This window comes from Anolis sagrei, chromosome 3 (assembly GCF_037176765.1).
Source record: "Anolis sagrei isolate rAnoSag1 chromosome 3, rAnoSag1.mat, whole genome shotgun sequence".
Lineage (NCBI taxonomy): Eukaryota > Metazoa > Chordata > Lepidosauria > Squamata > Dactyloidae > Anolis > Anolis sagrei.
The window spans coordinates 87713702-87734823 of NC_090023.1; the positions used below are offsets into that span (position 1 = coordinate 87713702).

Below are 21122 nucleotides of genomic sequence, written 5' to 3' on the forward strand. Positions count from 1 at the left end.
TTGTTACTGATTTTACACCATATTGTAAGCCCAAATGCCTTTGATAATCTCTTTTGGGTTTTTTTTTTCTATATATGCATGATATTAACATTGTCAACATGGAAAGAAAACCAGAAGTCCATTGCAGGTATTTACTTTCTCATGACAAACTGATTTAAACCAATGCCAACTTAATCCCTGTATACAAACTTACCTTCATATGGAAAGGATTTATACATTTACTTAAAATCTTATATTAGTGTAAAATAAGTAAAATATTATTTGTGGAGAAAAAAGCAAAATGCACAAAAACAGAGTGTACTAATCTTTCTGAGCTATGCACAACCAATGAAAGCAGCTTGAGCTCCACCAAGAGAACTGTGTGAGAACTGCAATTCAGCTGGAAAACAAGATTTCGTATTTTCATTCAGGGCTTGAAAACAATCCTTTTTTGATATATAACTCACCCACCGCATCCCCAGCCAACTTTGTTCTGATTTGCACATAAATTACATTACTAGATAGCCCCAGCCATATGTAAAATGTGTACTTTTATCAAAAATATTCTTTAGCATAAATAAATGTAATCAAAATACCCAAGAGAGTATCTAGCTGACTATTAGTTGATCTCAAAAAGATTTAGATACATATCCTCTAAAGTCCCCATCTGGGAAAAGGCCATCACAATTAATTATGTCCCATCCATTTTTTCTACTGTTTTTAAAATGCCCGAGTTTCTCTTTCTTCCTCCCACCTCCACCTTTATTCAGTTGCAGCAAACTGAGTTCCAAGTGCAAAAGTTGTTTGCAAACATCCTGGTGGGGGGACAGAAGAGGGAAAAATCTTGCCTTTCCCAATGGACCCAGGCAAAAGTGATTTGCTGCCACCTCTCCTAGCATGTCCGTTTTCTTCACATGTAAAATTTCTCATCTTGGGTACCGTCTTATGTTGTTTGCTGATGTCCTAGTTTTCATCTGTAAAATGTTGTAAGTTATGCAGATGCAAGTAACTATGTCAATGTGACCAATCTCAAAAACAGTCTATTCTTATTACGTATCACTTTTGGATATCTTCTTTTATGGCTTCATTTTACTCTTTTACAGGACTCATTTATTTTTCATCTTCACATGCACGCACACACAAATCATATTTAAATATTCTTTTCAGGACACCTTTTTCTGTCAAGAAACTTATTTTCTTCTGAAGTCTCTCAGCTACAGATCTTCAAACACATGCCAAAATGTTTCAGATTCTAAAATTCTGTCAAAACATACCACACTTGTATCTACATGTCTGTCTATGATCAGGTCATTTTGTAACAGAATTAACAAAGATCAATCAGATGTTCACAGAAATGGTTTTGCTGTAATCATGGATTTTTCCTGTCAGGAGCAGCTTGAGAAACTGCATGTTGCTTCTGGTTTGAGAGAATTGGCCATCTACAAGGATATTGCCCAGGGGATGACTGGATGGTTGATATTTTACTATTCTTGTGGGAGGCTTCTCTCATGTCCCCGCATGGAGAGATGGAGCTGACAGAGGGAGCTCAACCCGCTCTCCCTGGATTCGAACCACTGACCTGTTGGTCTTCAGTCCTGCCAGGACAAGGGTTTAACCATTGTACCACCGGGGGCTCCTACCTCCCCAGCCGCAATCCCTGGATATGCTCACACTATTCCCATAAGCCCTTATTTGAATCTGGGAGCTCCTCCTCTATTTGAATTTTGCAAAATGGGTTTGTGTCCTGGAAGGTAAACATTTCTGCCCGAGTGCTAAATTTAGATAATCTTGATCTGGAATCATGTCATTCAACAAGCTCAAACTTTGTGTGCCATTTATCTCGTGTTTCCCAGTCTGAAGTTTGCTTTGCTAAGTGGAATTGCAGATCACCTCGAGCTAATTTGACTATCCCATTTCTCTGCCTTTTAACTGCAGACAAAGAAACTCTCAGTACATCCACTAGCACAAAAGCACAATCTCCAAAGCACGTTCCTGAATTTAATTTCATATTTTATTCTGAACTTTTATCATTGAAAGTGTTCCACTTCCCCTTATGTCTTTTCTTTTTGAATACATTCCTGGAAATGGTGCACAATTTAGCGATATTCAGTGAATTCCAGATTGGTCAAATCATTTTGTTATCACCATTATCTAAAAGCTCCGCAGTTTACTTTTTGCAGCATCATGGGGAGGGAAGGAAGAATCAAATTCTGCCTGTTTTCATCTGAGCACAGCATGGGAAATGACTCAGCGGCAGCCTTCACACCAGTTCTCTCGCAGAGGGCATTTGCCAATCAGAAGCTCCCAATCTCTTCTACAAATAAGGTGAAGAGGCCATTTCTTTGCCTCTGCCTCTGTGTACTCATGTATTTTTTAAAAGTGTCATTCTATGTTCCACTTGGCATTTGGATGAGCTTCCCCTGAGAGCTGAAAATGGAGAATTACAAAACACAGCTCCAAGAATCCTCAGGCATCTATGAACAGGCCACATACCTGTTGTTTTCTAAGGTCACACTTCATATTGAAAATACTATGGTTTAAAGCTGAAATGGCACATGTTATTCTGGAACCACAGCTGGAAGACTGTATGCATGAATTCAGCCTCACTTAAGGGAATCCATGCATATAAAATTATGGCATGGCACAGAAAATTTGAAATCCTTTCCCTCCACGCACACACACATAACTCCCTGACATGCCACCTGCCTATTTCTTAATACAGGACATAAAAAATAGAAGCCCAGTGAGTCACTGCCATTTTCCTTCTTCCTGCACCAATGGTAATATGCAATGTGATGCACATCTTTTAGAAGTTCAGATCTTATTGAATACAAAACTTGCAAATCCTGTTCATTGTACTTCAACAGAAGAATATGCCAAATGTATCTCTTTTTGCCACTTACCTATAAAAATTAAAGATCCACCAACATTTGTGTGTCATAATTTCATTTAAGCAGCAAATAGTACATTCCTTTAACTTATGTAGGGTTGAAGCAAGGAGATAGCAGATGACATTTCCCCTCTTCAAGGCACCAGAGAAAGGAAAATGCACCCTACAACACCGTATTTCCCCTTTTGGGGGGACGACTGGATGTGTCTAAAAAGCTCTTCCTATTTGGAAAAAGGCTACGCTTGAACACAAACACATACAGCATATAAAAATCCAGAGAGAATGAACAAGCCAAAGCTACCCAGTAGAAGCAATTGGGACATTCAAGGAAAGGTGACCATTCAACAGGACCTGATGAATTTCAGCAGCACTGGATAGTCTGGATTTCATCTTGCTATCACCGCAGGATAGAGTTGGGTGAGAACATTGCTATTTCAGGCCAACCTCAGATGTACCCCAACATTTCTGAAAGACCACCTCCCTCCATATGAACTTGCCCCAAAATGTGAGATCTTAAGCAGAACCCTGCTGTGTGCCACAAGATCTTGTGAGTCTAGAATGTGTGCTGGCATGACAGGATTTTTTCTGTAGTAGCACCTCAGTTGTGAAACTTCATACCACAGAACATTACATTGCCTCCATCTGATTTGAGCTTCCAGTGGGCATCTAAAAACTGTTCTGCTTTTGATGCTTGAAACCATTATATCTGTTTCAATTTTTTGTTTTGAACTTATTTTTAAGAATTATTTTAGATGGCTTTAAATTTTATTAAAGAGTATTTTAATTTGTTTTTTTAAAGTTTTTACCTCTGTATTTTTATAGATGCATTTTCATCTGTTTTGTTTTGTATTTGTACAGAGGCCCTGGTGTATTGGGAATTGCACTATAGAAAACATTGTGAATGAATGAACTCTACTTCAATAATAAAATATAAACCCATGGCACATCAGCAGTGCAATGTCTTAAAAATAACCTTTCCAAATATATTTAACACATTTTAAAGACATAAGATCCAAATGTAGCAAAATTGATTATTGATTTTGACCTTCCTTGATTGCAACATCACCAAAGCATTACAAGGAGATTATCCAATTTCAAACTTTGTTCCCAATGTATAATAATGTATAATTGTACTGGCATCGAGGAATAATATCTTTTGCAACCAAGGTTATTTCTCTATTATAGCTTGTTTATTCATAGGACCAAATGTCAAAGAGCCAATGAAGCAACTAACAAGGGAGATTGAACTAAATGCAAGATTAAAAAAATGAGTTCACAGACTTGTTAGCAGCAAAAAAAAAAACTAAAACAAAACCAAACACACGTCTTTCAAGTAAATCAGTGTCCATTATACTGAACTAAAAAACCCCCACAAATACATCAAAATGCCATTACCTTCTCAACAGCTTTGGTTTTGGTTTCTGAATCCATCCAGCTGTTTTCATTTTCCAACATGTCCATAAAGGCCCAACGAATCCCTTCAGTCAATTCTGCCATCTGTAATAAATATTTCTGGTAAGATCCTGAGGAATGTGCTGTACTTTCATTGTAATCCAGCAAAAGAGGCAGAGGCAGATAAAGATGTGTACTAAAGGGTGCATTTGCACTGTAAAATTAATGCAATAACTGCCACTACTCAATGTTATGAAATCCAGTAGTTGTAGTTTGGTGAAACACCAGCATTATTTGGCAGAGAAGGCTAAAGGCCTTGTAAAACTACAACCACTATGATTCCATAGTATTGGGCCATGGTAGTTAAAGTGGTGTCAAACTGCATTAATTTTACAGTGTAGATGCATCCTGGGTGTGTATTCCCATTTGCATCACAATGTTCATCTGATCTTCTACTGTCACTAAGATGAAGTGGAATTATTAGAGGTTATGTTCATCGTCCTTATCAAAAACCTACTTAGGAGTAGACAAATTATGTGAGTCAGATGGGCACTTTTTGTTTCTTTGGGGTCTCAGTGGTCTGTACCAGCAACACATAGTGGTGACCAGAAGAAATAGCTGGGATAACTGATTTAAAAAAAACTATTGTTCTTATGATTGTTTTAAAAGACTCTTGGACACAGATCTACATTTTGTGCAAGTTCACCGCTGGTAGACTGTACCCTAAATATCAATTAAAATATGAAAAAACATCTAGAAAATAATACTCAGCTAAGTCATAAGCTTCAGGTCACTTCTCTGAATGAGACTGTTGATATTGACCTAAGTAGGAAAAGCAACTCCTTATCTAAATGAGCAAAGGGAATTGTAACATCTCATTTATATGATTCATTGCTATCCTTTTAATATCATCTCATTTTGGTACAATATGGAAGGCAGTACAAACTTAGCATTAAATATGACCAAGCATTCAACAGCCGGGAGTAAACTGCATCCCAGGGAATAAGGTAACTTGGAGAATATTGATGGCGGAGCACTGTTTCAATTAACTTAGTGCACTAATGAGGTGAACTCCCTGTACTTGGAGGTTGCCAGTTCATATTCCAGCTCTACAATTGGACTCTGGTGTATATTCTTGTTTTTATGCACCAGCTGTAGCAGTAGGGGAGGGAGGAGGAATCTATTCATGCCATCAAGAGTTGTTATCAAAATTGTTCAGGCATAGCTGAATGAAACACTGCCTAGACTGTAGGTCAAAAGCAGTGCTATATTTAGACACCAATAATATCTATTTGATAAAAGAAGAGAAACAAGAAGGCAACCAGGGCATGAGCTCATCAGTGACTAAATCCTAAAACATAACCCTTCCCATAATGCACAGTGTCTCTAGTGCAGGCTTTTTACCAGCCAAATTAAGGGAGGGGATTCTTTAAAAATGGGTTTCAACAGAGGGGGAAAACATCTTGGATGGTTGCAGTATGTTTTGCTGTAGCTCTCAGAGGTTTTTTTTTTATCTAAACAATAGTACCAAATGACTTTCTGGCAATTTATTGTACTGCAGTACTGTATATTTTTGTGTATTTATTTTATTTATATGCCATCTTGCTTCTTACAAGATCCAAGGGAGCCATCCTCAGTTGGGATTCTTATTCCCATCCTTAAATGGGTTTCTTTTTAATTATGAGAATGAAAGAACAAAAAGATACCTTTTACTCCATTTTTCATTTATTTATTCATTTTTAAAGTTAGCGTGTCATTGCATCACTAAAGTGGTACTGTTACATGATAGCACTATAAGCCTTAAAAATTAATACAAACAAAAAGCTAGCCATGTAACTTGTAAGCAAATTAGGATGCATCTAAATTGCAGAATTAATGCAATTTGACACTACACCGCAGAGGCTCAATGAGATGGAATCATGGGAGTTGTAGTTTTACAAGATCTTTCTTCTTCTCTGTCAAAGAGTACTGATGCCTCACCAAACTGAAACTCTGTGTCAAAAGAACCAAGGCACATACCATTTCCCTCTTGTCTTCTTGGAAGTGTAGATCTACAAACATTCTGCCAGTGACGTATGGGAGAGCATTTTCCACAAAGTTTACACATTTATCCCATTGAGGTTGTAAGGAACTTGTCCCCTGGATAACCTGGTTTGATCAAACACGAATAAATTGTGTTTCCTTAGTGGGGAAAAACTACCACAGTATGTTCAGTATTTCTTACACAATCCCCATCCCAACCCCCTAAGGACTTTCAAACTACCCTTTCCATTCAGACAGTTTTCAACTATCTGAAATAATATTCCAGTTATCTGACAGAGATAAACTAGATGCCAGGAAATCTGCCATCAAATTGGATATCCCAAAGATGGTAAAGCACATTAGGCCAAAAGGATGGGAGAATGAGGATTAAGTAGAATCATAGAATCATAGAGTTGGAAGAGACCTTGTGGGCCATCCAGTCCAACCCTTTGCCAAGAAGCAGGAAAATCAAGTTCAAAGCACCCAAGCACCATCCAGCCTCTGTTTAAAAGCCTCCATAGAAGGAGCCTCCTTTATCAAAACGGAACCTCTCTTGCAAATGCTTTGTGCTGATGATGTGCTTGCATATTTTATCCCATAGGCAAATAGTAGCTGTTGAGGAGTTTTCAATAGGAAAACCGGTGTTAAAGAAAAGCATTACTCCTTTATGCATCCATCACTGTCCTAAAGAATCAATCAAGAGCCAAGAAATACTACTTTTGATTACAAATTCAGAATTTCCCAATCAACATGGCTAGTAGCCATACCAGTCAGGATTTTCAGGAAGCTCTAGACCTAGAAAGGAAGAAAGAAGGAGATTCTTTCTGGTTCTATTTCTTCCTCCCTCCAGTTATTTTAAGTTTAAAAATAGATGCATTCTGTTGTATACATAATCCAGCTCAGGCAAACCATTTGAAGATGTCTGAAGAATGACAGGATACACACTGAACAATCAAATGGAACAGGGCAGAATGAAACAGAGCAGGTTTTTGAAATCCTGATGGTATTTCCACTGTGAGAGGAAAATAAATAATGTGGGTCATTACAAAATTGTCCTCTCTGTGTCCCATGTACTAATAACCAGAGAATGAAAAATCACACCTTCATGGAAAGAAGATGCTGAAATAAGGAGAGAAAGATTGGATGGACAAAAGGCTAATCTCTTAATTTCCTGCAGGCAGGGAGGCAACATTTATTATTCAAATCTCTGTCAGAATTTGAGTCCTCCTGACCTGAGGAAGATTACGATGGCAATATTTTTTGATCTCTCTTTAAAGGTTTTGATTTGGGCAGGCTAGCTGGAATTATAGTAATTCATGGAACTCTGCTAACAATTGCTGTCAGTGGTTTTATATGCGGGATGTGACACATTCAAATCAAAATCTCACTTACCCTTGAAAAATCTAGCCACCTATATTGAAAACGCCGGCTAAGGTTAAATATTCTTGAATAAACCATTCTCCATACCAGATAGTTGGCAATAGTCCTGTCAAAGCAGACACATTTTATGTCAGACCATTAAGCCCTGTATGCCCTTATGTACAGCTGACTGGTAACTATGAATTAATACATAAATAACTTTATTTTCCAGATTGGTGCACTACTTGCTATAGTAACAGCTTTACATTGAAGACTTATGAGCAATAACAAAACTATACTTGGCACTCCACCTTCGTGAATTTGACTTTTGCAGATTTGAAAAATATATTTTCTTTAGATCCTCCAGGATGATTCTGTGGTTAACTTCCAGGAAAGTCCTGCTTCTCAATTCCCCAGAAAGCAGAGAGCATACTGTAACTACATGGGCTAGACAGAAGGAAAGGCTAAATAGCAATAATCTGGGCATATGGCTGAATTAAAGGACTCATGGTTTGGCACACCTTTCAACTATTTTGTGTCCTGGGATTAAATTTGGCATTGGAAATTTTTCAAGAACTTATAAAAGTCCTGCCCTGACTTTAAAACATCTCAAAGAATAGAGCAACAGCAATAAAGCAGAAATAAATCTTACCACCATTACACTGTTCAGGCAGGTTCCTGGCACATTTATTTATTTATTTATTTATTTCATTTACTTATACCCCGCCCTTCTCACCCCGAGGGGGACTCAGGGCGGCTTACAGTGGGGGCACAATTAGATGCCCAAGACAATTCACAAACAATACAAATACAAACAATTCAACAATTAATTAAAAACATCAGTACATAATAAAACAATAAAACAGTCTCATGCTCAGGGTTCAGAGTCCATATATCCATTCCATTCCACTTGTCTATCATCAGATCCTTCAGTTAGTTGTCAGAATGACCAAAGGCTTGATCCCAGATCCAGGTCTTCAGTTTTTTCCTAAACGCCAGAAGGGAAGATGACGATCTAATCTCCCCGGGGAGTGAGTTCCACAGGTGGGGGGCCACCACTGAGAAGGCCCTGCTCCTCGTCCCCGCCAGCCTCACTTGTGACAGTGGCGGGGTCGAGAGCAGGGCCTCCCCAGAAGATCTTAATGGAAATGACACACCGGGAGGTGCGGGGGAGGAGGAAAATAGCTCTCCAGCACTTCCTGGTGCATTCTTTCTATGTGCCAGGAGCCTACCGGAGCAGTGTAATGGTGGACCAATAAGTTCTTTCTTCTTTTAAGGGCTTTGGGAAGGGGGTTGGGGTGACCCCATGTGCCGTCACTGTAGTTAGTGCAATGGCATGGGACACACACATATCAGGAAAGCCCAGGTTTTTTAGGGGGTATGGGGTCAAAAACCCACATCAAAGTGAGTTTTTAAAACCCTCTTTAGCGTGGTTCTTCCCCTTGTCTGGAACCCCCCTTAGACATCATCAATTGACATGGCTATGGCCGGGGGGGGGGGGGTTAAGGGTTCAACCCTCCCCCCCAAAAAATGTGTCAGGTTAAAAAATCCTGGCTTATTCATGAATTTTAAGTGGCTAACCAATTGGGGGGGGGGGGTTGAACCCTTAAAATACCCCCTCCCCCCAGGCTATGGCCAAGAGTGGAGGCATCCTTTTGGTGTCCCTTATGAACTTTCCAACTGCCAGAGGATTGAGCTGTGTACAACAGAACTACCAATTCATTACTTAACTCACCAATTAATTCACTACTTTCAATTGTTATCATAACAAGTATTGGGTTGTTTTTAATAGATGTATATTATGCTTAATAGGATTAACGCCAGGAGAAAAATAGGAGTAAACACATAATTTTAGAGATTTGAAGGGCATCATGAATTTTATGAATCTGATTAATATTCAGATTTTGTAAAAACATGTGAATAGTTTCTGCGGTTTGCAAGAAGCTATGGGACCTTTCCCTATAATGTGATTTTTTTAAAAAAAATGCTTAAAGCTGCTACTTGAAGTGCATAAAATGTAGAGATGTAATTCTCTGCCAGTTCTTAAAAGAAGCAATGAGTAAATTTACAATTTTTCTTATTATTATAAGGTAGTCTTTGGAATCTGCAGTTTTTAAAGATTATTTATATTTCAGGACTTATTCTACACAAAATTCTCACATTTTCATTTCTCACTTAAAATGGCACTTCCTGCACAGATCTCATTTTCTTTATATAAAATGCTGTTTAGCCATGCAGAAAATGTTTGTATCTGTGCAGGACAACCATATATTAATTTAGCACACATTGCTTCCACAAATACAATATTTTGCACACAAGAAACAACATCTTATACCCATAAAATAATATTTATCTGTCATTGTTTCCAGGATGCCGTGTGCATGGCCTACTATTCACAAATAGGGCTTACACATTTAAGGAAAACCACACTGTGTCATTGTTTTTCAACACAAGGAATATGTTAGAAGGCAAGTCACAAGTTACATACTTAATTGTTTCACTTTTCTATAAAAAAAAATCTCCAATGCTAGAGGAACTAGCATTTTATGAAAAAATGATGATGGCTCTCTTCCATGGCATGCTAGACCCATGGAAGCAAAGGGTTTTTGAAATATTTGAGACATAATTTTTCATCTGAATTTTGGACTGGCAATATTTTTGGAGAGCTATCTGTGCCTTATTAATATTTTGGATAAATGGAACCTTGGGCATTAAGTCTCTTGAACTTTGTTGACTTTGTAGGTCTTTGGCTTTCTCTATTTGGGTATGCACATTCATAGCCAACATTTTCTTGCATTGTGACAAATTAGACAACAATCTATTCACCCTGTCCTGTCTATCATGGAATTCTATTAAGAATTCTGCATTTGCATCCCCTTTGGAGATATTTGGTTTAATGCACATGCTTATTACCTAGATGCTCTAGCACTGTAAGAGTCCAGTAAGAAAGAAACAAAGGGGAGTGTACAATTCTCTACAGCAAGACAGCTCTATCAGTCTCCCAGCTCCTTTATTCCCAATTTGCTTCCAAACCTCAGGGTGCCAAAAGCAAAGATCTTTCTATAAGAGGCCAGCAGATCCATACATTTGAGAGAAGACATAAAGAAGGAGGAGAGTCTAAAACCATACACATTCTACAGGAAAATTATAATCATGTTCATTATTTTTATTATGTCATATTGGATTATTTCTACTTTGTTTTCATTTTGATGTTAATTCTTTTGTTATAAGTTTATTGCCATTGTTATACATTACTTTGATTTTGATGTGTTTGTATATATTTAGGGCATTGGATGTTTGCCTTTTTTTTTCTGTGTGCAAATCGCCCTGAGTCCCCTCGAGGACTGAGGGTGGTCTAGAAATAAGTATTATTATTATTTGAAACAGAAAAAGATTAGTACACAGCAAACAAGGTCACTCTGCTGGCTGTTGTATTGGATCACACGTCAGACACTTCCCAAGTGTCTAGGACTGTGTGATGTATTGGTGAATAATGCATGCAGATCCCAGTAGGGTGGTCTTTTGCAGATGGTAATTTTGTCAGCACTGATTGTGTTTAAGTGCAAGCTAAGGTCTTTAGGCACTGCACTCAGTGTGCCAATCACCACTGGAACCACCTTTACTGGCTTGTGCCATTATTATTATTATTATTATTATTATTATTATTATTATTATTATTCTGACACAAAAACACAGTATGTCACAGCAAATGACATATATATGCTGGATTATTATTATTATTATTACCACCAACTAGGGAAGATGAAGGATAAATGATGACAATAAAGCAAGGAAAAGACAAAAATGCCACCCACTTCAAAAAGTCACCAGAAGTAACACTCATGGAATAGAACAACAGATCTCTAAATCCAACAAAAGCAATGACTTTATGCTGTATCACTTAGCAGACCTCCCCTTCTCCTCTTTTCTTCCCTGTAACTATCTCTTCAGGTCATTAAATAATAGAGAAGATCACAATAGCTGTATTTATCCAGTACTGATATTTAGACTTGCTGCTGGTAATGGCTATTCGCTGATTAGTACATCTGCATCTGCATAATTGAGCCTATATTGTGCCCAGTGCATCTTGAAGGATCATATTGGAATTTTTACTGCCACTAAAATTTGTAAAATTCAAAGATGTAATTTGTACTAAAATAACAGCAATTCAACATAATTTGATAAAAATGATTCTTTCTCCAGTCAGATCTTCCACAGTTCTATATACATAACATAATAGAGCCCTATTCCACAGTGGACAGTTCAGTAGAGAAATAATTTTTCTTTTCCCCCATTACATCAAGAAAATCTAAACAGTGCAGTTGTTATAAAAGAGTTATTATAAAGTAGACCTCGAACTACTGAGAAGATGTCCACAGATATAAATAATGATGAATTTTCCAAATGTTTTGAGAGAAATGTGCTTGTTTTTGTTCTGACTTGTATTCTATATGGAAGGCAGAGTGTGGAGAGATAATTCAAACATGAACTTGTCATGTTTTGATGTATGAGTTAAAATGTATTCAATGTACGGTAATACTAAACAAACAAATCCTAGGGATCACCAGCATTGACTTTCACTTCTTGTACTGGTCACAAACATTTTGTTTCTAGAAAACCCAGTGACAGAAATAACTCTTATATGGTCCAGGTTCAGCATCACACCCCACATACTTGAATGTTCCCCTTAAAAGGGAGTGCAGAATAAATTGCATAGAGAAACAAAAGCAAACAGTGAACAGAAGACAACTGAGAAGCCCTTACTTTTTCCTTTCCCCTTCCAAGATCCGGAATAAATCTTTGAAGTACTGGGGCACGCGGACAATCAAATTCTCTGACTCATCTATGTCCTTAAGTTCTGGATAGAGTTTAGTATCAATCACCTTCTTGATATAGGCCAGCCAATCAAACTGAAAGAGACAGAAAAGCTCAGCTCCTGGCTCCTCCTGGCAGAAAAGGCTCATGAAATCAATTACTTAACATTACCTCAATGATTTAAAAAGTTTTGCCTAATTTCAAAGTTGAAATTCACTGCACAACAACACAAAATATTTTGAAACTTACATAAAAATGCAGCTGTATTTAAAATAATATCAGTGAACACCTGTTTCTATTAATTTCATGTAAATTGCCTTCTTATACATGTCCGAAGCACCTTTCAGTTTTGAAAAGGTAATTACTCAGTCCAATCAGGCATTAATACAGTCATTTTCCAATTAACTTCAACCAACCTGTGGGATCATGGTGGTAAGTTCAGATATGTTCATTTTATTGTACATGGATTCACTAGTTCGATTCTCGGCTGGAATCATTATCTGTAAAATATAAATGCAAACAAACATTAGATACCCTGAGAAATGCATTCTGATTTTGCTAATACCCACAGATTTGTTAATCCCTCCTTAACATAGGCAGCACTCTATACATAGCAATAAGTTGCCTACTGATTTCAAGAAAATAAACCACAAACCTATTTTTGTTTAATTTTGTTCATTAGCAAAAATATAAATCCCATCCTTTTCATGTTGAAACCATTTTTTAGACCTTCCGTGCATGTAATACAACTGATGCTCCTTTCATTCATAAAATACGTTGAAATTAAAGATCTTGGAAAAAGTGACTTTTGGTACTACCCACCACCTTCTTCATAACCATTAACCAACACAGCCAGTTGTAATCTAAGGAGGATTACTGGAATGGTTGTCCAGAAAGTAATGGTTCCAAGATCTATGAAATTACAGTTGATTTCATAAACCCATCTTGACACCAGTTACAATCTGGCTTGCATGCTTATACTATATTCACAAGTTGAATTAATGTGACTGAAGAAGTGTAATTGTCAGTCCCACTTAATATTTCCTTGTCCTGCATAGCAAGAAGACTTTTATAGAATATAATTTTATACCATCATTTGGTAAATGATGAACCAGACATTATAGATTAAAATAAATTCTGATTAATTATGCAGGATTTGAATCCTCAGAAATGCTCATCTGTAACATCTCACAACTGTCACAGGTAAAATGTGTGGGGATGCTGGACAGGTCCTTCTCAATGGTTGCTCCTAGGTTCTGGGATATTTTGGATCAATTATCTAGTCCAAGCTAATAAGTTCTACTATTACCAATATTACAGTTTATCTACCAGTTGCACAGTATGGCTATACCTTTTGGTATCTATATACAGACCATCTGTTCTCAAGTGAGCCCCCAGTGGTGCAATGGGTTAAACCCAATCTGGGGAGAGGGGGTCAACATCCCTCTGTCAGCTCCAGCTCCCCATGCAGAAACATGAAAGAAGCCTCCCACAAGGATGGTAAAACATCAAAACATCTGGGCATCTCCTAGGCAACATCCTTGCAGTTGGCCAATTTCTCACACCAAAAGCGACTTGCAGTTTCTCAGGTAACTCCTGACATGGAAGAAAAGTTCTCAATGCCTCAGCCAAACCTGCTGTGTGGGAAACATTATCTCCTCAGAGAAATTAAAAGCAACAAGTTCAGTTTATGAATATTTGTTGCGAAGTTGGAGCAGTGTTGAACTCTGCAAGTCAACCAACAGAAAAATCTACTGGCTCAGTAGCTAAAACCTGTTAAAATATAAAATTAGTTTTAGTCAAATAGATATTAATGTGTTGAATGTTTATACCTTGGGGGGGGGGGGGAAGCAGCTCTTCATCACAATGTTCTGTTCAGTGGTTACTCTCATCTTAGTCTGATGTATTACAACATATAAGTTTTTTATTACAAAAATCTTCAATATATGGAGACACAGATCTTCTTTTAAAGTATATTCCTGGGATACTGAATTGAACTGAGGTCAGCATTGTTGGCTCTTTCATGATTTATTGTGATAAAAGACCTATCTGCCAAGGCTGAGAAGGCGAACATTCACCATCCTTTATTCAATGGTCAGAAAATAATGCAAAAGGTTGGCATGTAACAATGTATTTTACAATGTCAACTTCAAGAAGATGCATTTTAAAATATTGCCAGCTTATATCATTGCATCAGTCCTTATTTGTATCTTTTCCCTCTTTCTTTATTCTTTTTTCTTTCCCATTCTTTTATGTTGTTTTTCCATTCAATCACAGTTTATAACAAAAATAAAATAGCAATAATCGTTGTCGGCAGTGGTAAAGCTCCATATACCATTATTTTATTTATTTATTTATTTATTTATTTACTGTGCTTATATACCGCAATTCTCAGCCCTTTAAGGGCGACTCATTGCGGTGTACAACATGAAAAAACAAGTGCAATTTACAAACATAGTGCAAAATAACCCACAATTCATCCTTATCAGAAAAACATCTTATAAAACATCAACATTATTACAAAATTTCTACTACATTCCGAATCGTCTCATCGTCAACCCACAATCCGATATCATTTCCGTTGTTCCGTTCCTATGGTCAAATTACCAGTCATTGCACTTCTTGATCAAATGCCTTCTTAAAGAGCCAGGTCTTTAACTTCCTGCGGAATATCAACAGGGAGGGGGCTAGCCTGATGTCCACAGGAAGGGTGTGAATTCACCATACAGTGAATTAAATGAGTAGGCAACACCGGCAAAACTAGTGGAAAGGAAACTCATTGTATTATGAAGAACGGGATAGCTGATAATGTTTAATAAGATCTTTATCCAAAAAAAACCCTGAAGTTTGCATTAAATGAAGGGATTGAAGTTCTGGCCATCCTTCTTTTGCTCATTAAATGTTCTTTAAAAAATCTCCTTCAGAAATTTTGCTATTAAAGGAATTGCATGAATATATCCTTTTGTCCCTTGGGATACAACCAGAGATCCTGCAGTCTCAAGGCATCTCCATACTGTATATAGATAGATAAACATATGATAGATAGATAGATAGATAGATAGATAGATAGATAGATAGATAGATAGATAGATATATCTAAGTATCTATAGATATCTCTATTTCTCTATATCTACCTATCTATCTAGCCATCCATCCATCCATCTCTTTTTTTTTTGTTCCATCTCTTCACACTCTACTGTTATAATTAAAATAAAGAATAAAAAGAATAAAAGTCCAGCGCTCAGCAGCTCACAGGGGATGAGAGACAGGGCCTTCTCTGTGGTGGCCCTCTGGCTATGGAACTCTCTCCCCAATGAGATTAGGTCTGCCCCCTTTCTCCTGTCCTTCAGGAAGCAGCTTGGAATCAGGCATTTGCAGATTGATGGATTGATCCGGTAAAGACTAAGAGTTATTGGACCACAATGTTTGGATTGAGTTGGATTGAGTTGGATGATGTTTTTATCTTGACGAATTGTTTTTTATATGTATTTTAGAACTTATTTATTATGCTTGTTGTTTTTATAACATCATTTATTGTGTAGCATTGAATTTTTGCTGTTGTTAGCTGTTCAGAGTCCCTCCACGGAGGTAGAGAAGAACAGGATATAAAAATTCTAAATAAATAAATAAATAAATAAATGAGAAAGAAAGAACGAAAATAAAATTGAAAGACCACACAGGCATATAAAAATATTGAGTCAGAGTAGGAAGTGTGGTCATTGTCTCTCAGCAGCCAATAATCCCCAGAAGGTTTTTTAGAAAACTGTCATAGCTGTTTCTTGCCAAACCTAAGTGCCTAAAAAATATGGACTCCAGCTAAATATCCCTACAGTATGCCCCCAAACCATTTGGACAACCTGAAGTTTACCCTTGGTCTTAGCCCATCTCTTCACAAAAGTAATCAAGGATTACTATGAGAAGTACCTCATTCCTAGCTGGAGATAGCCAGGTACAAGAGAAGAACACATTTTCCTCACCTTTTCTCTCAAAGATTGACAGGGAGAAGAAGCAGGACCAAAAATATCTATGCACAATAGTTTAGTCAGCTACTGACCTGAAATGTTTAGAATGAATACTGCTGAATGAAAGATTATAACATGATAGAATTCCTTCAGAAGTTCCAGTTGCCACAAATGCAATTGTAATCTCATATTTAGAAAGGCACTAACCTCAGCTATTTTGACCTCCAGTTTAAGCACAGATTTCATGTCCAGCTCTGCACGTGAAGCATTGGCACCCAAAAGCACCGCTATGTCAACCATGAACTGGAACAGAGCATCTCTGTACTGTAGAATAAGAAAGCATTGTCGCCAGTTATGCCTCTAAGTTACATAACAGTCACACATTAAAATAGTGCAGAATCATCTTGTTATTTTTAACTTCAGTAAATGCATTAATCACACTTTGAGCTCCAAATTAGCTTATCATGGGGATCATTTTTATTATCAACCTGAATTAGCAGCCCAGTTTCACCTCTAAGCATACACTGAAGAACTGAAAATCTTTGCCTGGTGACATTGATAAAGAATTGCAAAAGGGAGTCACAGAAGGAAATCACTGTTCCTTTCCAGTTACATTTAGTGGTAACCAAAGCCCAAGTTAGGCAGCCTTATTTGTAGGTCTACCCTGTTCATGTAAAGCCAGGAGTGGAAAACTGAGGCAGATTTGAGAGCTGATATGGACCTGCACCTGCAGACCACACACTTTCCAAAGTGCAATTTTCTATTCTTCTTCTTCTTCCTATTACTATTACTATTGCTATTACTGTTATTACTATATTTTAAAGCACTTGAAGTAACCAGATGTCTATTTCAGTGTCCAAAATGAAAATGGGAAAAAGGCCCTTCAGTTTACTTTAAAAGACTTCATCTTAAGTTTTCTGTTGTAGGGGACAGGAAACTAAATTTCCAGTGTGCCAGAGATTGGTACACAAATTTTCCCAATTGGTTACAGTAGTTTTTTCCTAGTTTCTCCAGGGAGCAGTAGTTGATTGCTGATGGACTAGTAATAGATAAGGAGCTATTACTCTGAGTAGTGCTGCGTTAGAAGATAATTGTTTCTCCTGAAGACTTCTCGGTGCCCCAGTTCTCCTCTGTGGAACAAATTGGTAATGGACTGGAAGGGTCTAGGAAGCAAAAATTACCAATTTTTCATTAAATGGACCAAACTAGAGCTGCATCTACTCAAGGCTAATAATTCAGAGTAATCTGCTCTGGAGCTACCCGAAATACACCTCAGTGATACTTCATGTACTGGCGCGGAAGTGCTCCTAAGTCTGTCCTGAGGGCCGCCACCACCTTGTGAGTCATATACAGTTCCCTAGAAGAGTCTTGCTTGTGACATTGCTTCTGGTGAAGTCACAACAGGGTGCCCAGCCATGTGATGACCAGAATCCAGCCATGCTCTGTGAGGGAGCTACTTCTCTCTGGCTTATAGTTGTGGGTTCTTTTGATGTGTGGGCACTGGATCATCCTAGAATAAGCCCAATTCAGCTGCCCACATGTCAAAAACACCAGGGATCGCCCAGGAGTTTCCTGGAAGCTTTGGACTAATCTGCAATTCTTATTGTGACAGATTAAAAGGTGGAAGCAATATGTCTGCTGCGGAACTGGCTGTATGTCATCTGTACTGCTCCCAGCAGATTCAAAATAGGAATGGTATTTCATCGATGTAGACTAGGGTCAATTAGGGAAGCAGTCAGAAACTAATCATGAGTAGAGAGGATGGGATAAAAAATATATAGTAGGAAATCCATCTTTGTCTTGGGAATTAATAATATTAACCAAAATGGGAGTGGAAATCCTGCACATAAGCATTGCTGTCATGCTTTGTCAAAAAACCTATCTGGATCAGTAGTTCGCAACCTGGGGACTGCAAAGGATTAAATTATTAAATTATTAACTTTTATTAGTTTTGATACTATCATATGGAAGTATTATGATAAAAAAATAGAAATCATTATTTGATGCAGTCCAATGCCTTAAATCTTAAGTCTTGGGGCCTCAAAAGGTATTTAATAGGGAGTCGGGGTGAAGAAAAGGTTGAAAACCACTGATCTAGATATATGATTAAGGAATACTTACAGCTTTCGCTTCTGTGGTGTTCTTCAAATAGTCTTCCTGTGCTGATAGAGACAGAGATGCTTGGTCTAGCTATTAAAACAGAATAAACAATACAGGTGTAAGGATTAGAATTATTTTAGAAATTAACAAGACTACTTTTGCTTGATTGAAAACCTATAGTCACTTCCTTAGGAGCAAACCTTACTGAATTTAGGGGCATGACTCCCAAGCACATTTGGTGGGACCTAGGGAGTGGAATTTTTTAGTGGCTGCTCCCAGACTCAAGTGGTACAGTGGGTTAAAGTGCTGAGTTGCTGAGCTTGTTGACCAAAATGTCGCAGGTTCGAATTCGGGGAGTGGCATGTCAGCCCCAGCTTCTGCCAACCTAGCAGTTTGAAAGCATGCAAATGTGAGTAGATCAATAGGTACCACTCTGGTGGGAAGGTAACGGCGCTCCATGCAGTCATGCCAGCCACATGACCTTGGAGGTGTCTATGGACAACGCCAGCTCTTCGGCTTAGAAATGGAGATGAGCACCACATCCCAGAGTCAGACACGACTGGACTTCATGTTAGGGGACAACCTTTACCTTTTACCCAGATTTTGGGTAAAATCTGGGTATTCCTTCCCTCCTGAGAAATACCAGAATGGCTTCTTTCCTGCTTGCTTTTCACAAGCAGGTAAAGACATTTCTGTGCCAGCAAGAATTTGGAGGAGAATGAGGGGCATGTTGCTGGGGAGGTTATAAGTGGGATTGGGGGAGAGGGAGTATGTTGAGTTTAAAATGTAATTTTAATTGTATTTATTGTATTTTAATTTTATTTTAACTTTATATCCATGCACTAATACTTTAATTGTTTTTTTTATTTTTGTATTTGTTTTGTTTTAAATTGTTATTAGATTGTGTGATTGTTAGCCACCTTGAGAGCCTATGAGGAGAAAGCTGGGATATAAATATAGTTAATAATAATAATGTTGACCAAAGTAGGGCCACTAAAGCAATGGCATTTCTATCATTCCCAATAATCAATCCAACACTTCTGTTTGAACTAGCAATAGGATTTAGTCCAATAGGACTAATCTCCAGATAGATATGTATCAGAATACTGAACAGTTTGGGGGGAAATGGTACATCAAAAAGCTTTTTAAAAACACACACATTTACCACAATTAAACAATAATAAAAAAATAAGTAAATTACTAGGAGTAAATCACATTTATATTAAAAGACTAGATTTTGCTGTTTGATGGAACCAGATTATATAAAACATTTTAGAAATCTACTTTCCCCTTCCTCCTCATGTCAAGATGAAAATGCTTCACAGCATATCTAATCTGGGAGAATTTGTTTCATCCTTGATTAACTATGTAGAATAGTGCCAGGTACTTTATGTACATGGGATTGATGTAAATCAAATTAGAGAGAAGGTTAAGGAACCTTAAGGAATACAGGTACACATATTCCCCTGACTCTCGGTGATTTGCATATATGCATACTAATAGCCTCTTCTAAAGTAATATTGCTGAACAAATTTATTGTTGACAAATTTAGTTAGAGGATGAAATTTTGTACTTTTTGAAAAAGGTTTTTTATAATACATCTTTGCATATATATGATGAAGAAATTATTTGTTCCAGCTATATGTAATGATATTATCTAATATTTAATAACCAGACCAGAGACTAACACCATTCTTCTAGGGCAATGGTTCTCAACCTGTGGGTTCCCAGATGTTTTGGCCTTCAACTTCCAGAAATCCTAACAGCTAGTAAACTGGCCGGGATTTCTGGGAATTATAGGCCAAAACACCTGGGGACCCACAGGTTGAGAACTACAGTCCTACGGCCAGAACTCTGACCTCTGCTGATGTACCTGACCCACCCCCAGCTCCTGTTCACCAGTGCCACCAATTCCCACTTCCTATTTGGCAACCTGATCAGATATAGATAAAGACATACAGAGACTTAAATCTGGAGTTCTCAAGGTTTTTATTAACATAATACAAGGTCTACTTCACTATACCTTTATGATGTGTTCATTAGACATCTTGTCATCAGAAGACACATACATTCGGATGAAAACAGAACTGCTATATTGACTACGAAGAGCAGCCAGTGTCTGGACCATGCTGAACTTCCTTTCTGACCAAAGTCCTTCAGGTCCAATGTTTGATTCCAGCACTGGCCAGCGCAATGGAGAATGTTTCAGCATGCTTAAAAGTGGTTTTGCATCAGCCTTCTCTATCTTATCTGGGGGCAAAAACAAGTAATTGTAAGACAAGTTTCAGCTGATCCAATTAGTGCCCCGTGTGTCTGTGTGTGTGTGTGTGTGTGTGTGTGTGTGTATGAGGGAGGGTGAGAGATGTATGAATTCTTCAACTATGGCATGTTCTTTGGCCATTCCAAGTCTTCATTTCAAAGGTTTTCAGTTTTGTGAAAGTATGATCTGCTATAGGATTAGCCTAGCTATAAGCTATATTGGACATTTTGTCTCAACTGGCATATGGAAAGCAGGGACAGCAGGACAGCTCTTGCAAACCATTGCTGCTATCAAAGACAACTGCATGGGGAGCATCACAGCCATAACATTGACCTTGATGGAG

The 21122-nt window shown here is 37.8% G+C and overlaps 1 protein-coding gene across 1 annotated transcript in view; it reads right to left on the bottom strand.

The window, feature by feature from the left end:
* Positions 1–21122, bottom strand: part of PHEX (phosphate regulating endopeptidase X-linked) — a 140944-nt gene that overhangs the window by 78383 nt on the left and 41439 nt on the right. The window contains exons 5-12 of the mRNA XM_060770102.2: positions 20543–20769; positions 18541–18609; positions 16627–16743; positions 12874–12957; positions 12407–12552; positions 7676–7769; positions 6281–6409; positions 4265–4366 (exon numbers count right to left, since the gene is read on the bottom strand). Of these exons, the coding sequence (XP_060626085.2) occupies positions 4265–4366; positions 6281–6409; positions 7676–7769; positions 12407–12552; positions 12874–12957; positions 16627–16743; positions 18541–18609; positions 20543–20769 (968 nt within the window). The remainder of the gene's footprint in view (positions 1–4264; positions 4367–6280; positions 6410–7675; positions 7770–12406; positions 12553–12873; positions 12958–16626; positions 16744–18540; positions 18610–20542; positions 20770–21122) is intronic.